The following is a 26,144-nucleotide window of genomic DNA, read 5'->3' as shown; positions in this document are numbered from 1 at the left end:
GGCATGGGGGGAGGGGCAGGAATTTTTGCTACCAGTTCTCCAAACCACCCGCCGCCATCGCTACCGGATCGGGCGATCCGGTCCGAACCGGGAGCATTTCACCCCTGCTCTGTGTACTGTATTTTGCTCCTGGGTTGTCTCAAACTAGCAGTCACACTGTGCACACTCTGACACCCATAGCACTAAACGTGGCAGCCCTGAAGACGGACTGACCGTTTCCTTTGCAGCTTCCAGGTGGCATCGGTCCTTCTCCGTATAGGCAGCCATGACGGGCATCCTGGGCAAGATGAAAAAGCTAGGTAGCTCGGATCTGGAGGAATCCGAAACCACGGACGATCACGCGGATGGCGAAGACTCTGCAGCGGGGACTCCCAACAGCAACAACAAGGGCACCAAACATGGCATCTTTGCCAGACGGGCACGGTTCGGGATTGGCGACGGTGACAAGGACATGGCCCCCATGGATTCCTTCTACCATATGGAGCAGCTGGACTCCAACCCCATCATCAAGTTCAGCTTCAGGTTGGAAAGAGGACGGTGTGGGAACCATTGTCCCAAGTAAGTGGCTGTTGTAAACTTCGCTCAGGAGGGGGTCATATACATATACATACATACATACATACATACATACATACATACATACATATCTTTTTCTTTTTCGTAGGCTTTTATGTGCATATTCTTTCTAGCCAGGCTTTACCTATGTAAGCTAAGATGTTCTACAACCCTGGTTCTGTGAAATCCCATTCACAAGTTTCTGGGCTTTTTGTTTCTTGCTGACATACAGCAACTCTGTGCTGCTCTTTGGGAGACTCAGATAGCTATTTCTGCCTTATAAGGCATCATCAGTGAGCCACACCCTCTTCTCAGGTATCCTCCCTGTAAAGGAGAACCAGGGCTGTAGAACATCTTAGCTTACGTAGGTAAAACCTGGCTAGAAAGAATATGCACATAAAAGCCTACGAAAAAGAAAAAGAAACATTGTACCTTTACGAATGAGACTTCGTCGAAACGTTGCCAAGAAACCTCCAATTTTACGCGGGAGAAAACCCGAATAACCAAAGACCTACATATATATATAAATTTGATTTATATGCCGCCCTTCTCCAGAGACTCAGGGCGGCTTACAATGCGTTAAGCAATAGCCTTCATTCTTTTGTATGTTTTATACAAAGTCAGTTTATTGCCCCCACAAACTGGATCCTCAATTTACCCACCTTAGAAAGGATGGAAGGCTGAGTCAACCTTGCGCCTGGGGAGATTCGAACTTGCAGTAATTGCAGGCAGCTGAATGTTAATAACAGGCTATTAGTCTGCTGCGCCACCAGGCTCTATATTTGACAGATTAACAGAGTTGGAAGGGACCTTGTAGGTCATCTAGTCCAACCCCCTGCCCGAGCAGGAGACCCTACACCAGGGGTCAACAACCTGCGGCTCCGGAGCCACATGCGGCTCTTTCGGCCCTCTGCTATGGCTCCCTGTCAGGTGATCCCACCACTGCCTGATCCCGCCCTTCGCCCTCCCCTCCCAGTCACTCCTCGCCTGGCCTGAGAAGGTAAGGGTGACGACAGGGGATGGAGAAGCAGCCAGGGCAGAGACAGAGAGATACAGAGAGAGAGGAAGAGAGAGAGAGAGACATAGAGAGATACAGAGAGGGAGGGAGGGAGGAAGGGAGAGAGGGATATGTCAAAAGGATTTTGTGGTTCCCGGTGTTTTTTAACAACTGGTTCTCTGCCCTAATGACTGGCTGGGTAGGTGTGGCTAGGGGGGTGTCATGTGACTGGTAGAAGTGAGTGACATCGAGTTGGCCACGCCCACCGAGGGTTTGTGACTCCCGGTGTTTTCTTTTCTGTGGGAAACGGGTCCAAATGGCTCTTTGAGTGTTTAAGGTTGCAGACCCCTGCCCCACACCATTTCTGACAGAGGGCAGCCCAGTCTCTTCTTGAAGAGCCTTGGTAGTACAGTGGTCTAAGGCACCCTGTTATTAAGCTGGTTATTAAGACCAGCTGCCTGCAATTACTGCAGGTTCGAATCTCGCCAAGGCTCAAGGTTGACTCAGCCTTCCATCCTTTCTAAGGTAGGTAAATTGAGGACCCAGTTTGTGGGGGCAATAAGCTGACTTTGTATAAATATACAAAAGGATGAAGGCTATTGCTTAACGCATTGTAAGCTGCCCTGAGTCTCCGGAGAAGGGCGGCATATAAATCTAAATAAAAATAAAAATAAATAAAAAATAAATAAAAGCCTCCAGTGATGAAACTCCCACAATTTCTGAAGGCAACTTCTGTTCCATTCTGGTTATTATTTTATTATTTTCCTTTTTTTAAATTCTTTTTATTTCTTTTATATTGGGTAGACCAGGTTGCCCTGATAGACCTGGGTCTCACCAGAAAAAACACTTCAGCAAATCTCACCCCCTCTTCGTCCCTTCGGCAGGCTGCTGTCCACCGCATCCATCGGAGTCTGCGCCGGGAAAGCTTTCAAGATATACGATCGGAGGAGTCTTTTTGACGCCGTCGCACAAGGAGATCCCAGCCAGCTGGATGATTTGTTGATCTACCTGCTGGAATCGCTAAAAAACCTGACCGATGCGGAGTTTAAAGGTGAGTGGGGTGTGCGCATATCAGAATAATGGAATATTAGAGTTGGAAGGGACCTTGTAGGTCATCTAGTCCAACCCCCACCCCCACCCAAGCAGGAGACCCTACACCATTTCAGACAAGTTGGTAGTCCAATCTCTTCTTTAAAACCCTCCAGTATTGGAGAATTCACAGCTTCTGGTGGCAAGCTGTTCCACTGGTTAATTGTTCTAACTGTCTGGGAATTTCTCCTTAGTTCTAAGTTGCTTCTCTCCTAGATTAGTTTCCATCCGTTGCTTCTTGTCCTGCCCTCAGGTGCTTTGGAGAATAGCTTGACTCCCTCTTCTTTGGGGCAACCGCTGAGATACTGGAACACTGCTATCATGTCTCCCCTAGTCCTTCTTTTCATCAAACTAGACTGTTAAGGATATTGTTGTGTTACCAACCAGCAGAGTAAATGCACAGAGAAACGGTACTGAGAGCAATGAATACAATACATACAAAAGCTTTAACAAAGCTTTTACTTTGTAGTGAAAAAACAATTGCATAGTCTTTTAGTCAATCCAAGTCTTTAGCCATTTAAATCAGTCCGAAGTTACAGATATTTTCTTACCAGACAAACAGCAGTTGGTAATAAACAGCAATTCAACGCTGGTAACAAATCACGATGGTAACAGATCCATCCACTTCTTCACACACGACAGTAACAGTTTCAACCAACAAGTCAACCAGCAAGTCAGGCAATGATGAGAGCAGGTCCAACAATGACTATAGCTCGGCTTCCTCCTTATATACAGTTTACACTAGTAATTATCCACTTAGGATAAGTGAAGTCAGCAGTGCAATGACTCAACAATACAATGATGATAATTGCAGTCAGCATTCAGTCAGCAGTCATTAGTCATTACAATGACTCAGCATTGCATCTTAGGGTTACAGAATGCATTTAAAGTTATAGAACACATATATTCCCTGGACAACTTGTTAGATTTACACCATATTCTAACATAGACATACCCAGTTCCAGCAACCGTTCTTCATATATTTTAGCCTCCAGTCCAGGGGTGGGTTCTAAGAATTTTTACTAGCTGTTCTGTGGGCGTGGCTTATTTTATGGTTTGATGGTCATGTGACAATTCTTTAGGATTTAGCAGAGGTACTGGTCTACCAGGCTTTTAACTGCTTGCAGAGCTGTACCGGTCTACCCATTCGTTTTTGGAGGCACCGGTCTACCACCACACTGCCTTTTAACACTGATCAGCTGTAGGGCGGCCCTTTGAAGCCCCGCGGCAAGAGTTGAAACAGTTTTTTTCCTTCTAGCCGATCAGCTGGGACTCGGGAGGCAGCGAATAGATTGGGGGCGGGGCCAAATAAAAGGTAAGAATAACGTGGGGGGGGTGGGAGGGCCCAGCTCCCGAACAAAGAGAACCGGTTCAGTGACGTCATATCGTCACCGCTACTGGCTTGGCCGAACCGGGCCGAACCGGGAGGAACCCATCACTGCTCCAGTCCCCTAAAAATCATGGTTGCTCTTCTCTGCAATGAACAATCTTGATATCTCGTGGAGACCACATTCTCCAGAAAGATCCAGGTTGGATTTAGCAATCACAGGTAGTCTTCGATTTACGACCGCAACTGAGCCCAAAACTTTCTGTTGCTAAGTGAGACCATTCTTAAGTGAGTTTGCCCAAATTTGTTGTAGTTGTTAAGGGAATCGCTGCGGTTGTTTTAAGTGAGTCCCAGGGTTGTTAAGTGAATCTGGCTTCCCCATGGACTTGGTTTGTCCGAAGGTCGCAAAAGGAGATCCATTCCTACTTCCACACCATTCGAAGGGGGTTCATCCCAAATTTGTATAGCTAAAAGTCTGTAGAGATTCTCCGTCATCCATGGTTGTCCCAAAGGTGTTTTTTTTTAGGAGGCAACTGGGTTTTCTTGTTGTTGTTTTTTCTTTGAAGACGTTTCGCTTCTCATCCAAGGAGCTTCTTCAGCTCTGACTGGATGGTGGAGAACAGAAGGATTTCTACTCCTTGCAGACAGTTGGTCATTTACATCCTTTACATCTGTGTCCTCGGAGTCACCTGAGTTTTGCAAATGGTTCCTGTAGTCTGCAATTTTTTCCCCTCTGGAAATCTATTCCTACTCCCACACCATTCCAAGGGGGCTCATCCCAAAATTTATAGCTAAAAGTCTGTAGAATGCTGTGGGCGTAGGAACGGATTTCCAGAGGAAGAAATTGCAGACTACTGTTCTGTCCCCAACCACACGCACACACACCAACAGACGTTCAAGAGTTAAAGACCAAACCAGCCGGCAAAATCCTTTTCCTTAAGATAACGGAACTTGGCAACAACCTAGTGGCTGCCTGCCAAGAGTTTATTATTTACGAAGAGGAGAGATAACTTCTCCCCACTTCTGGTACATCAAAAGAAACAGCTCAATAATTACGGAGTTAATCAAGTCCAGAGATAATCCAGCTAAGTCTTATAGCAAAAGTCCGGCAATGCAGAATGGCGTGGAAGCTTTCAGCTTTGTTCGTCACAAGGTTTGACTGGCCACCATGCTCCCTTTTATACCCTGTGGGGTGTGGTCCAGTGCCTCAGCCTAATCTCGGGCACGCCTTTTCTTCTGTTGCGTGCGCTTATCTCTGCGACGCTGGCGTGGATCCAGCCAAGACTCATTACCCTCATCACTGTCCATCTGTGGCTGCGTGGACGTGCTTGGCCCCGGCCCTATCTCTTGCCCTTCGGCGGACACCGAAGGCATTGCCAGAGAGGAGGGTCCTGGAGAGGGAGGCCTTGCCAACTCCTCTTCTTCACTCTCTGAGTCCTCTCCTGCCGATGACACGGGTTCAGGTAACGGAGCCACAACAACTACAGGAACCATTTGCACCCCTCAGGTGACCCCTAGGACACAGAGAAACCTCCAAGCGGCCTCAACGACCCTCTGAAACAGAGGTCTTCAAACATGGCAGCTTTAAGACTTGTGGACTTCAACTCCCAGAATTCTCCAGCTGGAGAATTCTGGGAGTTGACGTCCACAAGTCTTAAAGCTGCCAAGTTTGGGGACCCCTGCTCTAAAAGGATGCAAATGACTAGCTTTGTCTGCAAAGAGTATCAACCCTTCCCTTCCCCACCATCCAGTCAGAGCTGAAGAAGCTTCTTGGATGAGAAGCGAAACGTCTTCAAAAGAAACAAACGAGGAAGTCCAGTTGCCTCCTGAAAAAAAGCACCTTTGGGCCCGGTGGAGCTTGCGTTGTCTCGTCGGGTGCCACCTTCTTGACTCATCCCCGTCACTCCAATCCCGTGTCTCGATGCGCAGAGCCCGACACCGGCAAGACCTGCCTGCTGAAGGCCATGCTCAACCTTCACAACGGCCGCAACGACACCATCCCTCTCCTGCTGGAGATTGCGGAGAAGACGGAGAACCTGGAGGAGTTTGTCAACGCCGGATACACAGACGGCTATTACAAGGGTAAAGACGGAAACGAGGAGAGACATTCCTCCTCCTAAATCACTCATAATCCCTTGCGGAGTGGAGTCTGGGCAACTGAATGGAATTTAGTGTTTTCATGGCCGGATGCCTTTCCCTGTTGCCAATGAGAAGTTTATTCTCATTGTGCCCAGAGAGAGAAATATCTGCCTCTACTTAGGATTGAACTCACAGCCTCCTGATTGTGAGGCGAGAGCTCCATCTCTAGGCCCCCGCACCATTGAGAGGTAGCCTTCAAATGATACCCATAATTACGGTCGTAACTCGTAATGGTCGTAACTCGGGTTGCCACCTGGCTGTTTTTTTGTGGCAGTCGTTAAGCAAAAGCCACAGATTGTTAAGCCAATCGTTGGTTTGGGTCCGATTTAAACCCATTTTGGACAAAACTAATCAATTGTAGTCACATGACCATGGGCTGCTTTAAACCAGGGGCCAACCCTTGAAACTTCAAATCTGGGTCGTAAGTACCCCCAGGTAGACCTGTCACAAACTCTGTTAAGTGATTGGTCGTAATTCGAGGACCTACCTGAAATCTACTCCTGCAGCAGCCCTGACCGATTGACTGTCAGCCAGCCTCTCTACCTGATGCATTTCGGCCGTGTTTTGAAAGCAGGGAGCAAGTTTTCCAAAGCCCCCGATAAAACGTGGATCACCTTGTGGTCTCCTTTCCGTGATGTTCCTTCATGTTGAAGTCTTCTTTCCTTCTGGGGCTCCAAAAGGTTTCTTTAACAATGTGCCTTTCTGGATACCCTTCCCTTCGAACCTCAGGTGGGATGGAAACTTTAGTTTGGACCTCTCTGCCAAAGACGGGACAGACTGTATGAGTTACAGAGGCCATCTAGACCAGTGTTTTTCAATCTTGGCAGCTTTAAGATGTGTAGACTTCAATTCATGCTGGCTAGGGAATTCTGGGAGTTGAAGTCTGCACAACTTAAAGCTGCCAAGATTAAATGTTGAGAAAGGAGAATTCCCCAGCCAGCAGAATTCTGGGAATTCCACCCATGCTGGCTGGGGAATTCTGGGAGTTGAAGTCCACCCATGCTGGCTGGGGAATTCTGGGAGTTGAAGTCCACCCATGCTGGCTGGGGAATTCTGGGAGTTGAAGTCCACCCAGGCTGGCTGGGGAATTCTGGGAGTTGAAGTCCACCCAGGCTGGCTGGGGAATTCTGGGAGTTGAAGTCCACCCACGCTGGCTGAGGAATTCTGGGAGTTGAAGTCCACCCATGCTGGCTAGGGAATTCTGGGAGTTGAAGTCCACCCATGCTGGCTGGGGAATTCTGGGAGTTGAAGTCCACCCAAGCTGGCTGGGGAATTCTGGGAGTTGAAGTCCACCCAAGCTGGCTGGGGAATTCTGGGAGTTGAAGTCCACCCAAGCTGGCTGGGGAATTCTGGGATTTGAAGTCCACCCATGCTGGCTGGGGAATTCTGGGACTTTAAGTCCACCCATGCTGGCTGGGGAATTCTGGGACTTTAAGTCCACCCATGCTGGCTGGGGAATTCTGGGAGTTGAAGTCCACCCAAGCTGGCTAGGGAATTCTGGGACTTTAAGTCCACCCATGCTGGCTAGGGAATTCTGGGACTTTAAGTCCACCCATGCTGGCTGGGGAATTCTGGGACTTTAAGTCCACCCATGCTGGCTGGGGAATTCTGGGAGTTGAAGTCCACCCATGCTGGCTGGGGAATTCTGGGATTTGAAGTCCACCCATGCTGGCTGAGGAATTCTGGGAGTTGAAGTCCACCCATGCTGGCTGGGGAATTCTGGGAGTTGAAGTCCACCCATGCTGACTGGGGAATTCTGTGACTTTAAGTCCACCCATGCTGGCTGCGGAATTCTGGGAGTTGAAGTCCACCCATGCTGGCTGAGGAATTCTGGGACTTGAAGTCCACCCATGCTGGCTGAGGAATTCTGGGAGTTGAAGTCCACCCATGCTGGCTGGGGAATTCTGGGAGTTGAAGTCCACCCATGCTGGCTGAGGAATGCTGGGACTTTAAGTCCACCCATGCTGGCTGGGGAATTCTGGGAGTTGAAGTCCACCCATGCTGACTGGGGAATTCTGTGACTTTAAGTCCACCCATGCTGGCTGCGGAATTCTGGGAGTTGAAGTCCACCCATGCTGGCTGAGGAATTCTGGGACTTGAAGTCCACCCAGGCTGGCTGGGGAATTCTGGGAGTTGAAGTCCACCCATGCTGGCTAGGGAATTCTGGGAGTTGAAGTCCACCCAGGCTGGCTGAGGAATTCTGGGACTCGAAGTCCACCCATTTTCAAGCTAGCAATGTTGAGAAATCCTGATCTCATGGGATTTGTCTTTTGCAGGTCAGACGGCCCTTCACATCGCCATCGAGAGGCGCAACATGTTCCTAGTCAACCTCTTGGTGAAGAACGGGGCGGACGTCCACGCGAGAGCCCACGGGGAATTTTTCCAGAAGATCAAGGGGAAGCCCGGGTTTTATTTCGGTAAAATCAGAAGCCAACTTTCGAAGGCTTGTCCCAAAATAATCTTAATTTGCCTTTGAAGAGGCCATGATTGATTGATGCCTCAATCAGTTTGAACTGATGCAGTTGGGAGCGGTTGGGTTGGACTAGAAGACCTCTGAGGTCCCCTCCAGCCCTATGATTATATGTTCTATGGAGACCCCTCCACATACTGGAGAGGCACCCGTCAACTTTCCACAAAGTTACCTCTCCCAATGATCATTTTAACCCATCAAAATGGTTATAACTAGCAGCTGTCACCTGTTTAACTCCCTCGTACAGGTAGTCCTGGACTTACAACCACAACTGAGCCAAACATTTTCCGTTGTTAAGCGAGAAACATTTGTTAAGTTAATTTTGCCCCGGTTTACGACCTTTCTTTCCACTGTAGTTAAGTGAACCACCGCCATTGTTAAGTTAGTCACACAGTCGTTAAGTGAATCCGACTTTCCCCATGGACTTTGCTGGTTAGGAGGTCGCAAAAGGGGATCACATGACCCCAGGACAATGCAACCGTTATAAGTACATGCCAGTTTCCAAGTGTCCGAATTTTAGTCACATAACCATGGGGATGCTGCAATGATCGTAAGCGTGAAAAATGGTCATAAGTCACTTTTTTCAGTGCCATTTTAACTTTGAATGAATGAATGAATGAATACATAAATAAAATTTCAGCTCTAGCATGGATTTCAAACTTTGAATTTTAAACCTGCAGATTTTTTTCAGCCCTGTTGCAACCTTGAATGAATGAATGAATGAATGAATGAATGAATGAATGAATGATAAATAAATAAATAAATAAATAAATAAATAAATAAATAAATAAATAAATAATCCAGCATGGATTTCAAACTTTAAACCTGTAGATTTTTTCAGGGCTGTTGTAACTTTGAATGAGTGAATGAATGAATGAATGAATGAATGAATGAAAAATAAATAAATAAATATCCAAATTCCAGCATAGATTTCAAACTTTGAACCTGTAGGTTTTTTCAGGGCTGTTGTAGCCTTGAATAAATGAGTGAATGAATGAAAAATAAATAAATAAATAAATAAATAAATAAATAAATAAATAAATAATTCAATCAATCAATCAATCAATCAATCAATTAATAAAAAATCCAAACTCCAGCATGGATTTCAAACTTTGAACTTTGAACCTGCAGATTTTTTTCAGCCCTATTGCAACCTTGAATGAATGAATGAATGAATGAATGAATGAAAAATCAATCAATCAATCAATCAATCAATCAATTAATAAAAAATCCAAACGCCAGCATGGATTTCAAACTTTGAACCTGTAGATTTTTTCAGGGCTATTGTAACTTTGAATGACTGAATGTCTGAATAAATGAATGAATAAATAAATACATAAAATCCAAGCTCCAGCATTGATTTCAAACTTTGAACTTTGAATCGGTAGATTTTTTTCAGCCCTGTTGTAGCCTTGAATGAATGAATGAATGAATGAATGAATGAATGAATGAATGAATGAAATCCAGGCTCCAGCATGGATTTTAAACTTTGAACCTGTAGATTTTTTTCAGTTGCTGTTGTAACTTCGAACGGTCACTAAATGAACCGTTGTAAGTTGAGAACTACTTGTAGTGGCCTCCTCTTCATTCCTTTATTTTTTGGATCCCTAAAGTCGTCTCCCAGCGACATAGGCAGCCTATAAATTTTATAATCACTAAATAAAGAATAAATACAGGTAGTCCTCGACTTATATTCGGTGACCGTTCAAAGATACAACGGCACTGAAAAAAGCAACTTATGACCGTTTTTCACACTTACGACCTTTTTGTAGCATCCCCATGATCACATGATCAAAATTCTGATACTTGGCAACTGATTTATATTTATGACTGTCACATATCCTGGCATCCCTTTTGCATCCTTCTGACAAGCCAAGTCAACCGGGAAGCCAGATTCACTTAACAACTGTGTTATAATTGCAGTGGTTCACTTAACAACCAAGACGAGAAAAGTCGTAAAATAGGGCAAACCCCGCTTAACCATTGTCTGACCCAACAAAGGTAAAATTTGGGGCTTCGTCGTGGTCGTACGACGAGGACTACCTGGGGATGTTTGTCTTGTTCAAATCAAGCCCGAGGGCCTTCGTCGTTTCATGTGTCTCTCTCCCTGTTGGATTTCGGCCCGCAGGAGAGTTGCCCCTCTCTCTCGCCGCCTGCACTAACCAGCTGAACATCGTCAAGTTCCTGCTGGAGAATTCTTACCAGCCGGCCAACATTGCCGAGCAGGATTCGATGGGGAACACCGTTCTCCACGCCCTGGTGGAGATCGCCGATGACACCGAAGACAACACCAAATTTGTCACCAAGATGTACAACGATGTGCTCATCCTGGGGGCGAGGATCAACCCCACCCTCCGGCTGGAGGAACTCACCAACCGCAGAGGGCTGACCCCACTCACTCTGGCCGCCAAGACGGGGAAAATACAGGTAGTCCTCGACTTACGACCTACTCGCTTAGCGACCGTTTTGAAGTTGCCATGGCACTGAAAAAAGCGAATTACGGTTGTTTTTCATACTTACGACTGTTGCAGCATTCCCCGTGATCACGTGATCGAAATTCAGCCGCTTCAGAGTCATGTTTACGACAGTCGCAGCGTCCCCGGGGTCACGCGATCCCCTTTCGTGACCAAAGTCAACGGGGAAGTGTGATCTGCTTAATAACGGTGTCACTAACTTAATGACTGCAGTGATTCACTTAACAGTGGTGAGAAAGGTCATCAAATGGGACAAAGCTCTCTTAGCAACAGAAATTTTGGGCTCAATTGTGGTCATAAGTTGAGGACTTAACCTGTACAGGTTTAGAGGGTTAGAATGACAGAGATGGAAGGGGTTGGGGAGATCATTTAGTCCAACCTGCTATGATGGGTTTAAATCAGTGGTGAAATGTAAAATTTGTTACTACCGGTTCTGTGGGTGTGGCTTGGTTGGGGGGGGTGTAATGTGACTGGGTGGGCGTGGCCAACTTTTTTTTTTTTACTTTTAAAAGCACCTTAAGAGGTTGCAGAAAAAAATGCTTTTAAAAGCCTCTGGCAATCAGGCAACTCAGCTGGGATCGTCAGAGGCTTTTAAAGGCATTTTTTTTTCTACAAGCTCTTCGGCCAAAGAGGTTGTAGAAAAAATGCTTTTAAAAGCCTCTGACGATCCCAGCTGAGCCGCGCGATCATCAGAGGCTTTTTTTTTTAACTTTTAAAAGCATTTTTTCTACAACCTTAAGAGGTTGCAGAAAAAAAATGCTTTTAAAAGCCTCTGGTAATCAGGCAACTCAGCTGGGATCGTCAGAGGCTTTTAAAGGCATTTTTTTTTCCTACAACCTCTTCGGCCAAAGAGGTTGTAGAAAAAATGCTTTTAAAAGCCTCTGACGATCCCAGCTGAGCTGCGCGATCATCAGAGGCTTTTTTTTTTTTACTTTTAAAAGCATTTTTTCGACTGAAGAAGTTGTAGAAAAAATGCTTTTAAAAGTTAAAAAAAAAGCCTCTGATGATCGCGTGGCTCAGCTGGGCATGGGGAGGAGGTGCAGGTATTTTTGCTACCGGTTCTCCGAACCACCCGCCACCATCGCTATCGGATCGGGCGATCCCGTCGAACCGGGAGCATTTCACCCCTGGTTTAAATCCGAATGAAAGCATAAAATCCTAGAAAGGCAAGAAGGGGTTTGGGAGAACATCTAGTCCAACCCCGTGCCCGGGGCTGCGATCTGAACGAAAGCATAAAATCCTAGAAATGTAATAACCCTCTTTTCTGAGATTGTCCTCAACTTACAACCATAATGGGACCCAGAATTCATCGTAAATTGTGGCGGTCATTCAGTGGGTCATCACATGACCGTGCTTGATTTTACCAGGTTTTTTGCAGCTGTCATTAAGCAAGTGCCACAGACGTTAAACGAATACTAGGGTTGTTCATCAAAAAAATGTGATAGTTGTTAAATGAATCCATTTTTTTTTTTTTGCCAAGTAGCACTATCTATACAAGTAGCCTCGACTTACGACCACAATGGAGCCCAAACTTCGGGTTGCTATGTGAGACAGTTGTTAAGTGAGTTTTGCCCCAATTTACAACCGTTGTTAAGTAAATCACTGCAGTTGTTCAGTTATTAACACGGTTGTTAAGTGAATCTGGCTTCCCTGTGGATTTTGATGATCAGAAGGTCGCAAAAGGGGATCCCGGGACACTGTGACCGTCATAAGTATGAGTCATGACCTCTGAACTTTGATCACATGACCACGGGGATGCTGCAACGGTCGTAAGTGTGAAAAACGATCCTAAGTCTTTTTTTTTTTTCCCCAGTGCCGTTTGAACTTTGAACCTGTAGATTTAATAAATAAATAAAATCAAGGATTCAGCATCCGGCCTCTCTTCCTCTCGGCTCCAGGTCTTCGCCTACATCCTTCGGCGGGAGATGAAGGAGCCGGAATGCCGTCACCTCTCTCGCAAATTCACCGAGTGGGCCTACGGACCCGTCCACTCCTCGCTTTACGACCTCTCCAGCATCGACACCTGCGAGAAGAACTCCGTCTTGGAGATCATCGCTTACAGCAGTGAGACCCCGGTGGGTTAGAGCGGACGGAGGCAGCTTTCTCCACTGGGCATGCTCCCGAGGCGTTAGGACTGCGACTCCCAGAATTCTCCAGGCGTGGAATCCTGGGAGGTCCAACATCTGGGGAAATGTCCAGTTGGAAAGCTTGGTTGGAGGATTTCGTGGTTAGGGGCTGATTCGGGATGTTCAGTTTCTTTCCTTTTCCTTTTATGCTGTCATAATTTGATTAGATTGAGATTGATTGAGACTGAGATTGATTTAGATTTAGATTGATTGAAATTGAGATTGAAATTGAGATTGAAATTGAGATTGATTGAGATTGATTGAGATTGAGATTGAGATTGAGATTGAGATTGATTGAGATTGAGATCGATTGAGACTGAGATTGATTTAGATTTAGATTGATTTAAATTGAATTGAAATTGAGATTGATTGAGATTGAGATTGAGATTGATTGAGATTGAGATCGATTGAGACTGAGATTGATTTAGATTTAGATTGATTGAAATTGAGATTGAAATTGAGATTGATTGAGATTGAGATTGAGATTGATTGAGATTGAGATCGATTGAGACTGAGATTGATTTAGATTTAGATTGATTTAAATTGAGATTTAAATTGAGATTGATTGAGATTGAAATTGAGATTGATTGAGATTGAGATTGATTGAGACTGAGATTGATTTAGATTTAGATTTAGATTAATAGATTTAGATTTAGATTTAGATTAGGTTTAGATTGAGATTGAGATCTAGATCTAGATTGATAGATTTAGATCTAGATTGATTTAGATTTAGATTTAGATCTAGATCTAGATCAGGTTTAGATTGAGAGTGAGATCTAGATCTAGATCTAGATTGATATAGATCTAGACTGAGATTAGGTTCATATATATGTATATGTATATGTATATGTATATGTATATGTATATGTATACGTATACGTATACGTATATGTATATGTATATGTACATAAAAGTCAATTCATAAAGTTAGGTCGGTAGAGAAGAAAATACTGAAACGGATCATCTAGAGTTGTCTTCCTTTCCGGCAAACATAATTAGATTCCCCTGTAGGCCTCCGTTCAATGGTTTATTGTTTTTGTTTCCTTAGTAATGAGAAAAGACCATCTGCCAGAATCATTTGTCTCGGTTACCAAAGAGACCCTGGTATGATCTCTCGTGTAATTTCCATCTCCTGAGTCAGGATTCTGTCAAAGATAGGCAGGAAAGTTGACTGGGTGACTTTGGTCCCGTCACCAGGAGACTGGGAATTCTAGTTCTGTCTTAGGCAAGAAAGCTGGTTGGGTGATTGTGGGCCAATCGCCAGGAGATGGCGAGTTCTAGTCCCGCCTTAGCCATGAAAACCGCTGGTGACTTTGGGCCAATCACCAGGAGACTGGGAGTTCTAGTCCCGCCTTAGCCTCGAAAGCTGCTGGGTGACTTCGGCCCAGTCACCAGGAGACTGGGAGTTCTAGTTCTGTCTTAGGTAAGAAAGCTGGTTGGATGATTTTGGGCCAATCACCAGGAGATGACGAGTTCTAGTTCCGCCTTAGTCATGAAAGCTGCTGGGTGACTTTGGTCCAATCACCAGGAGACTGGGAGTTCTAGTTCTGTCTTAGGTAAGAAAGCTGGTTGGATGATTTTGGGCCAATCACCAGGAGATGACGAGTTCTAGTTCCGCCTTAGTCATGAAAGCCGCTGGATGACTTTAGTCCAATCACCAGGAGACTGGGAGTTCTAGTTCTGTCTTAGGCAAGAAAGCTGGTTGGGTGATTGTGGGCCAATCACCAGGAGATGGTGAGTTCTAGTCCCGCCTTAGCCATGAAAGCTGCTGGATGATTTTGGTCCAATCACCAGGAGACTGGGAGTTCTAGTTCTGTCTTAGGCAAGAAAACTGGTTGCCGGAGATGGTGAGTTCTAGTCCCGCCTTAGTCACAAAAGGTACTGGGTGACTTTGGTCCAGCCACCAGGAGACTGGGAGTTCTAGTTCTGTCTTAGGCAAGAAAGCTGGTTGGGTGATTGTGGGCCAATCACCAGGAGACAGGGAGTTCTAGTCCCACCTTTAGGGGACAAAACCAGCTGTATGACTTTCAGCCAATGACCAGGAGACTGGGAGTTGTAGTCCTGCCTTAGGCATGGAAATCAGTTGGGTGACTTTGGGTCCAGTCATTCACTCTCAGTCTAACCTACCTCATAGGGTTGTTGTTATGGGACAACGAGGAAGAGAAAAGTGCATTGAATATGTTCACCGCCTTGAATTATTTCTAAAAGGAATAGAAGTGGGATACAAATAAACAGGTAAATAAATATAAATTAAATCCTCGGGGGTGGGTGGGTGTCTCTTCATCCTAGAATCGCCACGAAATGCTCCTGGTGGAACCCCTCAACCAGCTCCTGCAGGATAAGTGGGACCGGTTCGTGAAGCACCTCTTCTACTTCAACTTCTTCATCTACACCGCGCATATCTTCATCCTCACCGTGGCGGCCTACTACCGACCCACCAAGAAAGAAGGAACGGTGAGGCTCCTTAAGCCTCCGGGTTGTTTTTTCCCCACCTTACAGGTAGTCCTCGACTTACGACCACAATGGATTTCCCTATCCTTTCCGTTGCTAAGCAAGATAGTCGTTAAGCGAGTCTTGCCTCATTTTACGACCTTTCTTGTCACAGTTGTTAAATGAATCACCACCATTGTTAAGTTAGTCACCCGGTTGCTAAGTGAATCGGGCTTCCCCATTGACTTGTCAAATGGTCGCAAAAGGGGATTGACATGACCCCAGGACGCTGCCACCGTCACAAGTATGAGTCAGTTGCCAAGTGGTTGAATTTTGATCACGTGACCCTGGGGATGCTGAGACGGACATAAGTGTGAAAAACAGTCACATTTTATGACTTTTCGTGCCACAGTTGTTCCATCATCCCAGGGCGACAACAATTGAGCCCAAAATTTCCATCGCTAAGCGATGTCAGACTTCGATGCTATCTCATAATAAATGAATTTCCAAACTGTCAATCTTTAAGGAAATCTTCTCTTTATTCGAGCACAGCAACCGGATCATGACTCGATGCGGACAAGACTGACCTTTTGCCCCCCAATCCCTCCCTTTCCGATCCCCAAATCTCTGCTTCTCATTGGCTATCTTCCAAGTCATTCTTCAGACTTCTTGTCTCGTCATTTCCCAGGAATGTCTCCCCCCTCCTCATTTCCACGACGACCGGGCTTAAAAGGGATTTAGCAGGCAAACGTTCAGGGCTTATCTCTCTCCTCTCTATGCCAGCGGTGAGACGCTGACAAGCGAAATAGTGATAAAGTGAATTTCCCTCCATTTTTGTTCTGCCCCAGCTACGGACCCCAAAGAACGCAGCACACACAAAGTCCGTTCAAACCTTAGTTTACTGAATAAACCAGTCTTTTACAACAACGGCTGTTAATTAACTGCATTAACAGCCGCCATGAATTCAAAGAATAATAACAGAAAGCTTACTATGGTTGGCAGAATGCCCAGAAGCAATTTGCAGGAAGCTAATAAGATAAGCAAGACAAGACCCGAAGGTATGTGAACGAAGTTGTTCCCTGCAAATTGCTTCAGTCGGCATTCTTCCTTAAATAGGCTAAGGGAGTGGCCAAGTAGCCCCAAGCCTTACTCTCGAGGAGACCTCCTGAGGAGCCACTCCTGCCTTTTGGCAGCTCTGCGCGCCTGTGCATTGAGAAGAGGCTCCTCCTCTTCGTATTCTTCACTTAAGGGAGCTTCTGGAGGTTCTGAAGGCCCTGGCTGAATTATGTTGGATGTTGAAGTTGTTGGATAACCATTTGTCTGAAATGGTATATAGCCATGATGGCAAACCTATGGCACGCATTGAAGCAGAATTGAAATTTAAAGATACAAAGGGTAGGATCCTTATGATTGAAGTTAAGAGAGGGAATTCCAAGGTATTATTAGTGGGCATTTATGCCCCGAATAAAAAACAGGGAGAATTCTTTAAGAAACTGCATGAACAATTAGTGAAAATGGCATATACTGAAATCTGTATGATAGGGGATTTTAACGGCATTGTAGATCCGGAGAAGGACCATAAGAGCAATAAAGTTAAAAAAAATAAAAGGACAAACTTACCGAGAGCATTTTTTGAGTTAGTCGATGAATTAGATCTAATTGATATTTGGCGTACCCTGCACCCAAATGACAGGCAATATACCTTCTTTTCAAATGCACAAAAGTCGTGGTCCAGAATTGACATGGCATGGGCCAGTAGAAATTTGGGGTTGGAAATTGAAACTGCAGTAATTAACCCAAACGATTGGGCTGATCATAATCCATTAGAAATCAGATGGAAGTCTCTCCAGAGAAAATACCAACGGAGGTGGAGGTTTAATGCTAAATTACTGGGCGACAAAGACTGTATACAAAAATTTAAAGAAGAAATAAATTTCTTTTTCAAGGAAAATGAAAACAAAGGCACATCCCGCGCAATAGTTTGGGACACAATGAAGGCCTATCTGAGAGGAGTCGTGATTTCATATATTGCACATAAAAATAAAGAAGAAAGGAAGATCCTGGAAGAGTACTTAAATCATATAGGAGAATCAGAAAGAAAACTCCAAGATAATCCAGAAGATGAAGCAGCCAAAGAAAATTGGATGATGTGGAAGCATAAAGTAAACATCATGGAGCAAGAAGAGTTGGCACAAAGAATGAAAAGAACGAAACAATATCTTTTTGAGAATACCAACAAATCGGGGAGGTGGTTGGCCTATAAATTAAAAAAGGAAAATGAAAGGGGAATAATTCATACTTTAGTAGACTCTAAGGGCAAATTATTGATTACCGAGGAAGAAAAACGGGATAGGGTGAGAGAATATTACGAATCCCTATATAAAGAAGAGGAGATATCGGATGACAAAATAGAACAATACTTGATAAAAGCAGAGCTCCCACAAATAACTGATGATGAGAAAGAAATGCTTAACAGAAAGATCACAATTGAAGAATTAAAAATAGCCCTTTCCAAATTGAAAAATAATAAAGCGCCAGGACCTGACGGATTTCCAGGGGAAATATATAAAAAATTAGAAGAAATACTCCAACCGAAATTAGTAGAAATTTTTAATGATGCACTGTTAGACCACAAAATTCCAGAGTCATGGAAAGAGGCGCATGTCACACTTGTGCCGAAAGAAGGTGCCGACCCAAAACAAATTCAAAATTACAGACCAATCTCGCTCCTAAATACGGACTACAAATTATTCATGGGCATAATGGCCGAAAGAATGAAAAAGATTTTAAATAATTGGATATATAAAGACCAGAATGGATTTTTACCGGGGAGACAAATTAGGGATAATATGAGAATTGTACTAGACACGCTAGAGTATTATGAGGAACACCCTGAAAAACAGATGGCTCTGATTTTTGTCGATGCTCAAAAGGCATTTGACAATCTAAATTGGAAATTCATGAATAAACAAATTGAGATGATGAAATTTGGAACAAATTTTGAAATGATGATTAAATCCATTTATAATAACCAAAAGGCGAGTATCTTGGTGAATGGGGATAGGACTAAAACATTCCAAATCAGTAAGGGAGTAAGGCAAGGTTGTCCCCTATCCCCTTTATTGTTCATTCTGGCCCTAGAAGTTCTTCTAAGGAAAATTAGATTTAACGATGAAATAAAAGGATTGCAGATCAGAAAGGAGATTTACAAGACGCAAGCATTTGCGGATGATGTAGCCCTAATCCTTGAAGACCCTATAGAATCGGGACCTAAAGTATTGGAGGAATTAAGTAAATATGGAGAGGTGGCAGGCTTCATACTGAACAAAACCAAAACCAAAGTATTGATCAAGAACACAACTGAGAGCCAGAAAAACGAGATAGAAGAAGTACTAGGATTACAGGTTGCCAAAAAAATTAAATACCTAGGAATTTGGATTACATCAAGATGTTCGACCTTGAAAGACGATAATTATATTCCCCTAATCAGGAAAATAAAACAAGACCTAGATTGCTGGAAAAAAATAAGACTATCACTTTTGGGCAAGATAGCCACAATTAAGATGAACATCCTCCCCAGAATATTATTTCTATTTCAAAATATACCCATAAATTTAGATAAAAAATTCTTTTTAGAACTAGACAAAATTATTAGAGAATTCATATGGGAGGGGAAAAAACCGAGATTTTCCATTAAAATTTTAAGGGGCAAAAGAGACATAGGTGGATTTGGACTCCCGGACTGGGAAACATACTACAGGTCAGCCAAGCTAGTATGGATAAAAGATTGGATCACCCTGGAAAATAAGAGAATTCTTACCTTAGAAGGCCATGACCTGCAAAAAGGCTGGCACGCCCACATCTGGGAAACGGAGAAGAAAAGGAAGACACATTTTCATAGACACAAAATTAGAGATTCCCTGATACAAACATGGACCCAGATTAGGCAAAAATATTACAAAAAAATCCCAAATTGGCTCTCAACGATGGAGGCCCTGACCCACCCAAATAGGTGGGAGAGGGAGAAAATGGGCAGATATAAAGATATCCTAGACGAAAGAGGGTGGCTTAAACCAAATGATATTTTACGAGAGCAAGGAATAACTTTAGATTGGTGGACTTATGCACAAGTAAAATCCAGATATCAGAAAGACAAAGAACAATATGGTTTAGAACTGGGATCAAACGGACTGGATAAAGTCTTGATGGGAACAAACAAAAAGATTCTGGCAAAATTATACAATTATATATTAAACGGTGACAAGTTCGAAGATGTCACGAAGAATCAAATAATTGCATGGGAGAAAAATATAGGGCGCAATATAAATTTTGGGGAATGGGAGGAGGCATGGAACAGAAATCTTAAATTGACTAGAGCAGTGACATATAAGGAAAACCATTACAAAATGTTTCATAGATGGTACTTAGCCCCGGCCAGACTAGCGAAGATATATCCCAATATACATCCCAATTGTTGGAAATGTGGCCACGGTCAAGGCACCTTCTTTCACATGTGGTGGACATGCCCGGAAGCAAAAGGATACTGGAATAAAATTAGGAGATGGTTATATGAAATAACTGATGAAGATATTGCATTAACACCAGAGATTTTCCTCCTGGGAATAATAAAGAAGCCATATAGAAAGGAAATGATGCATTTAATGATCCATATAATTACAGCCGCTAGATTGGCATACGCACAGTATTGGAAAGAGAAAATTCAACCACCAGAAGAGCTTACAATTAAGAAAATACTTGAGTGCGCAGAGATGTCTAAATTAACCTATGAATTAAATGATGAAAAGTCAGTTTACTATATGGTGTGGGAAAGGTGGTACAAGTGGTTGCATGATAGAATGAAAGAAAGATCTAAAGGTGTATTAAATAATGGTTAAAAGTGAGTTAAAATGTCACCAAGTATTATTTATGGAAATAGTTAAAACACTGCACATCCGATACAAATTGAAAAGCTATATTATGTATATGTTGTTTCATGTTATTGTTTGAATGTTTGTTTGTTTTTTCCTCTTATTTCTCTTTTGTTTTTGTCCTTTGTTTTTTGTTTGTTTTTTTTAAAAGAAAATCTCAATAAAGTTTAATTAAAAAAAAAAAGAATAGAATAGAATAGAATAGAATAGAATAGAATAGAAGTAGAGTAGAGTAGAGTAGAGTAGAGTAGAGTAGAGTAGAATAGAATAGAATAGAATAGAATAGAATAGAATAGAATAGAAGTAGAGTAGAATAGAATAGAATAGAATAGAATAGAATAGAAGTAGAGTAGAATAGAATAGAATAGAATAGAATAGAATAGAAGTAGAGTAGAGTAGAGTAGAGTAGAGTAGAGTAGAGTAGAATAGAATAGAATAGAATAGAATAGAATAGAATAGAATAGAATAGGAGTAGAGTAGAGTAGAGTAAAGTAGAATAGAATAGAATAGAATAGAATAGAATAGGAGTAGAGTAGAGTAGAATAGAATAGAATAGAATAGAATAGAATAGAATAGAATAGAATAGAATAGAATAGAATAGAATAGAATAACAGAGTTGGAAGGGACCTTGGAGGTCTTCTAGTCCAACCCCCTGCTTAGGCAGGAAACTCTACCACTTCAGACCAATGGTTATCCAACCTCTTCTTAAAAACTTCCACTGTTGGAGCATTCACAACTTCTGGTGGCAAGTAGTTCCACTGATTCATTGTTCTCGCTGTCAGGAAATTTCTCCTTAGTTCCAGGTTGCTTCTCTCCTTGATTGGTTTCCACCCATTGCTTCTTGTCCTGCCTTCAGGTGCTTTGGAGAATAGCTTGACTCCCTCTTCTTTGGGGCAGCCCCTGAGATATTGTAACATTGCTATCATGTCTCCCCTACTCCTTCTCTTCATTAAACTAGACATACCCAGTTCCTGCAACCGTTCTTCATATGTTTTAGCCTCCAGTCCCCTAATCCTCTTGGTTGCTCTTCTCTGCACTCTTTCTAGAGTCTCCACATCTTTTTCACATCGTGGCGACCAAAACTGGATGCCGTATTCCAGGTGTGGCCTTACCAAGGCCTTATAAAGTGGTATTAACACTTCACGGGATCTTGATTCTCACCCTCTGTTTATGTTGGATGTTGAAGTTGTTGGATAACCATTTGTCTGAAATGGTATATAGCCATGATGGCAAACCTATGGCACGCATGCCACAGGTGGCACACGGAGCAATATCGGTGGGCACGTGAGCTCAGCTCTGGCGTGCATGCGTGTGCTCGCCAGCTGATTTTCAGGCTTTCTGGGCCCACCGGAAGTAGGGAAACATACTGTTTCCTGCCTCCGGAGCGTCTGTGTGTGTGTGTGTGTGTGTGTGTGAGGAAAGCCTGTTTTTTGCTCTCCCCAGGCTCCAAAGCCTTTCTAGGAGCCTGAGATGATTGAAAATGGCCTTCCCCACCACCCTTGAAGGCCCTCCGGGGGACCGGAAGTTGGCAAACGGGCCGTTTCCAGCCTCCGAAGGGCCTCCAGGGGGGTGGGGAAGGCCGTTTTCACCCTCCCCAAGCTCCTAAAAAGGCTCTTGAGCCTGGGGAGGGCGAAAAATTGGCCCACCAGGCCCACCGGGCCGTCATGTGCCAAAAGTGTGGGGAGCGTGGGGGGGTCACGCATATGCATGGGGGTGGGGCGCATAGAATTATGGGTGTGGGCACGCACGACCCCCCCCCGCTCCCCCGACTTTTGGCACGCGATAGCAAAAAGGTTAGCCATCACTGGTATATAGGGTCTCCTGCTCGAGCAGAGGGCTGGACTAGAAGACCTCCAAGGTCCCTTCTGTTATTCTCTGTTCTCTGTTCAAGCTCAGTGACCAGGTATTGTCTTTCGGTGGCCCTAATGCGCCTGGATTTTCACGCTGTGTCTCTGCTTGCTCTCCGTTCACAGCCTCCGTTTACCTTTCATCACTCGAGTGGCGAGTACTTCCGCGTCACCGGGGAAATCCTGAGCGTGATGGGAGGCGCCTATTTCTTCTTCCGAGGGGTAAGAGTTTGGAGCAGCCCCCCCCCAGGAGACTCCTCCCCACCCTCGTCCACCCCAAAACGCACGGTCACTCATGCCCTCGTCACCTCCCGCCTGGACTATTGCAATGCTCTCTACATGGGGCTCCCCTTGAGGAGCACCCGGAGGCTCCAACTGGCGCAGAGTGCGGCCGCGTGGGTGGTAATGGGAGCGACGTGGCGCTCCCATGTGACACCTCTCCTGCGCGAGCTGCACTGGCTCCCGGTGGTCTTCCGGGTGCGCTTCAAGGTTTTGGTTACCACCTTTAAAGCGCTCCATGGCTTAGGACCTGGTTATCTACGGGACCGCCTACTACCACCAATAGCCTCCCACCGGCCAGTACGCTCTCATAGAGAGGGACTCCTCCGGGTGCCGTCAGCCAAACAATGTCAGCTGGCGACCCCTAGGGGGAGGGCCTTCTCTGTGGAGGCACCTACGATCTGGAATGAGCTCCCCCCCGGAGATACGGAGGATCCCGGATCTGCGCTCCTTCCGCCGCGCTGTGAAGACCTTTTTATTCCAGCAGGCGGGCTTGGCCTAATCTCTTCCCTTTTAAATATGTAAATTTTAATCTGTTTTTAAATTATTGGGGTGTTTTAATCTGTCTGGGCCAAAATAATTTAATTTGATTTTATCTGGTTTTTAAATTTTTTATGTCTATGTTATTTTATTGTTTGGCTGTTCACCGCCCTGAGTCCTTCGGGAGTAGGGCGGTATACAAATCGAATAAATAAATAAATAAATAAATAAATAAATAAAACATGGGAGCAAAAAAGAGAGAATGGAGTTTGAATTACTGGGTATCAATAGACAATAGTCTATTGACTATTGACAATAGTCCTGTCCTGATTTTAGGGTTGGTTTTAAAATTCGATACGGATAAATTTTAAATTCGGGCCAAATTTATTTAATTATTTTAAATCTATTTTTAACTTTATGTATATATGTTTTTTATCTTGGCTGTTCACCGCCCTGAGTCCGAAAGGAGAAGGTATAGAAGTTTGAATAATTAAAAAAAAATAATAATTAAATTAAAAGAATAAAGAGTTGGAAGGGACCTTGGAGGTCTTCTAGTCCAACCCCCTGCTTAAGCAGGGAACCCTACACCACTTCAGACAAATGGTTATCCAACATCCGTATCATCCATTCATGCCGATGGGATCCAAAGCTCGCAAATATACGTAATCCTCGACTTACGACCACAATTGAGCTCAACGTTTCCGCCGCTAAGCGAGACATTTGTGAAGGGAATCGCTTTGGCCCTATTTTGCAAGCTTTTCCTGCCACCGTTGCTAAGTGAATCACTGCAATTCGGTGAGTAACACGGTTGCTAAGTGAATCTGGCTTCCCCATGGACTTGGCTTGACAGAAAGTTGGAAAAAGGGACGGCCACAATTGAGCTCTCGTCGCTAAGTGAGACAGTTGTGAAGTGAGTTTGGCCGCCGTTTACGACCTCTCCTGCCACCGTTGCTAAGGGAATCGCTGCAGTTCTTAAGTTAGTCACACGGTTGTTAAATGAATCTGGCTCCTCCATGGTCGCAAAAGGAGATCCCCTGACCCCGGGAACATGGCGACCGTCATAAGTACGAGCCAGCTGCCAAGCTTCTGAATTTTGGACACGTGACCCACAGGGATGCTGCAAAACGGTCACTTGTTTCCGTGCCGTTGCAACTTTGAACGGTCACTAAACGAATGGTTATAAATCGAATACTATCTTTATTCCCGCCAGGAATATTTTTTTTCTCTTTTTTTTTTCTCTTTTTCTTTTATTTTTTGAAGCATAAACACACAATACATCTTTTGAGAACGAAGCATTGATCCGCTCATAAATTTGTACAATTTCTAACTCCTCTTTAACAATTTTTTTTTTAAATCTCCACTAATTACCATCTTATAAAATATAAAGAAAAAGGAAACAGAAAAAAAATGACCAGCTCATAATGACTTACTCAAAACAATTACCTTTTTATTCTTTCACCTTAAATCTTAATTTTCAAATAACACAACTTAATATTTTACACAATTATTTCCCTAAATTCTGTCTGTTTAACAATACCGTTATCCAAAAACCCATTACTTAAATCTTTAAATCCTAACTCATTTCAATTTTCTTTTCTTTTTGCTTAGATGAATGTATTCTTAGAAATATTCAAATCATTACAATTGTTATGGATATTTAAACAATATTTTAACTCCCAACATAATCATCTTCATTTTTGCTGTTTATCTCAACATAATCATCTTTATTTTAACTATTAATCCCAACATAATCATCTTCTTTTTGCTGTTAATCCCAGTTTACTCATCCTTATTTTTACTATTAATCCCAGCATAATCATCTTATTTTTTACTGTTAATCCCAGCATAATCATCTTCATTTTTGCTATTTATCTCAACATAATCATTTTTATTTTAACTATTAATCCCAACATAATATCTTCTTTTTGCTGTTAATCCCAGTTTACTCGTCCTTATTTTTACTGTTAATCCCAACATAATCATCTTATTTTTACTGTTAATCCCAGCATAATCATCTTTATTTTTACTGTTTATCCCAGCTTAATCATCTTCTTCCACCGATCCTTCTCTTATTGCATCCTTAAAACAACCATGGGGGTCTAGAACCAAGCATGCTACCCCCCTCCCCAATCTAGCAAGAGAGACCCCCTGGCACACAACTTCGGAAAAGTTTCTCATCCCGTTTTCCTTCCCTCTCTCTCTCCTTTTTTTTTTTTCCCTTGCAGATCAAGTACTTCCAGCAAAGGCGCCCGTCTCTGAAAGCCATATTTACCGAATGCTACAGCGAGTTGCTTTTGTACGTAACTCAGAGACGTGCTTTGCTTTTTGGGGTGTGTGTGTGTGTGTGTGTGTGATGGTAATGGGGGGGCGGGAATTTAGCTAGCTTTTTCTTTGTGGTGTCCTAGGTGCTCTCTGAGCTTTGGGGGTTTTGCTTGCAGATGTTTTGCAATCTAGTGTTGTGGCTCCTTTACCTGAGCCTGTGTCATCGGCAGGAGAGGACTCCAAGAGTGAAGGAGAGGAGTTGGCAAGGCCTCCCTCTCCAGGACCCTCCTCTCTGGCAATGCCTTCGGTGTCCGCCGAAGGGCAAGAGATAGGGCCGGGGCCAAGCACGTCCACACAGCCACAGATGGACAGTGATGAGGGTAATGAGTCTTGGCTGGATCCACGCCAGCGTCGCAGAGATAAGCGTGTGCAACAGAAGAAAAGGCGTGCCCGAGATTAGGCTGAGTCACTGGACCACACCCCACAGGATATAAAAGGGAGCGTGGTGGCCAGTCAAACCTTGTGACGAACAAAGCTGAAAGCTTCCACGCCATTCTGCATTGCTGAACTTTTGGCTATAGACTTTGCTGGATTATCTCTGGACTTGATTGTAATTATTGAGCTGCTTTCCTTTGATGTACCAGAAGTGGGGAGAAGTTATCTCTCCTCTTCGTAAATAATAAACTCTTGGCAGGCAGCCACTAGGTTGTTGCCAAGTTCCGTTATCTTAAGGAAAAGGAT

At 43.9% G+C, this 26,144-nt stretch overlaps 1 protein-coding gene across 1 annotated transcript in view; it reads left to right on the top strand.

Moving 5' to 3' along the window:
* Nucleotides 1-233: 233 nt before the first annotated feature.
* The window catches only part of TRPV1 (transient receptor potential cation channel subfamily V member 1), a 41,264-nt gene continuing 15,353 nt past the window's right edge, over nucleotides 234-26,144 (top strand). The window contains exons 1-9 of the mRNA XM_060688478.2: nucleotides 234-558; nucleotides 2,437-2,603; nucleotides 5,898-6,050; nucleotides 8,384-8,524; nucleotides 10,706-11,004; nucleotides 12,950-13,126; nucleotides 15,467-15,631; nucleotides 22,509-22,604; nucleotides 25,367-25,437. Coding sequence (XP_060544461.1) covers nucleotides 266-558; nucleotides 2,437-2,603; nucleotides 5,898-6,050; nucleotides 8,384-8,524; nucleotides 10,706-11,004; nucleotides 12,950-13,126; nucleotides 15,467-15,631; nucleotides 22,509-22,604; nucleotides 25,367-25,437 — 1,562 coding nt within the window. The 5' untranslated portion in view covers nucleotides 234-265. The remainder of the gene's footprint in view (nucleotides 559-2,436; nucleotides 2,604-5,897; nucleotides 6,051-8,383; nucleotides 8,525-10,705; nucleotides 11,005-12,949; nucleotides 13,127-15,466; nucleotides 15,632-22,508; nucleotides 22,605-25,366; nucleotides 25,438-26,144) is intronic.

The sequence above is a fragment of the Pantherophis guttatus genome, chromosome 1 (assembly GCF_059756535.1).
Source record: "Pantherophis guttatus breed Tessera chromosome 1, ASM5975653v1, whole genome shotgun sequence".
Lineage (NCBI taxonomy): Eukaryota > Metazoa > Chordata > Lepidosauria > Squamata > Colubridae > Pantherophis > Pantherophis guttatus.
This window is presented reverse-complemented; position numbering and strand designations above follow the sequence as displayed.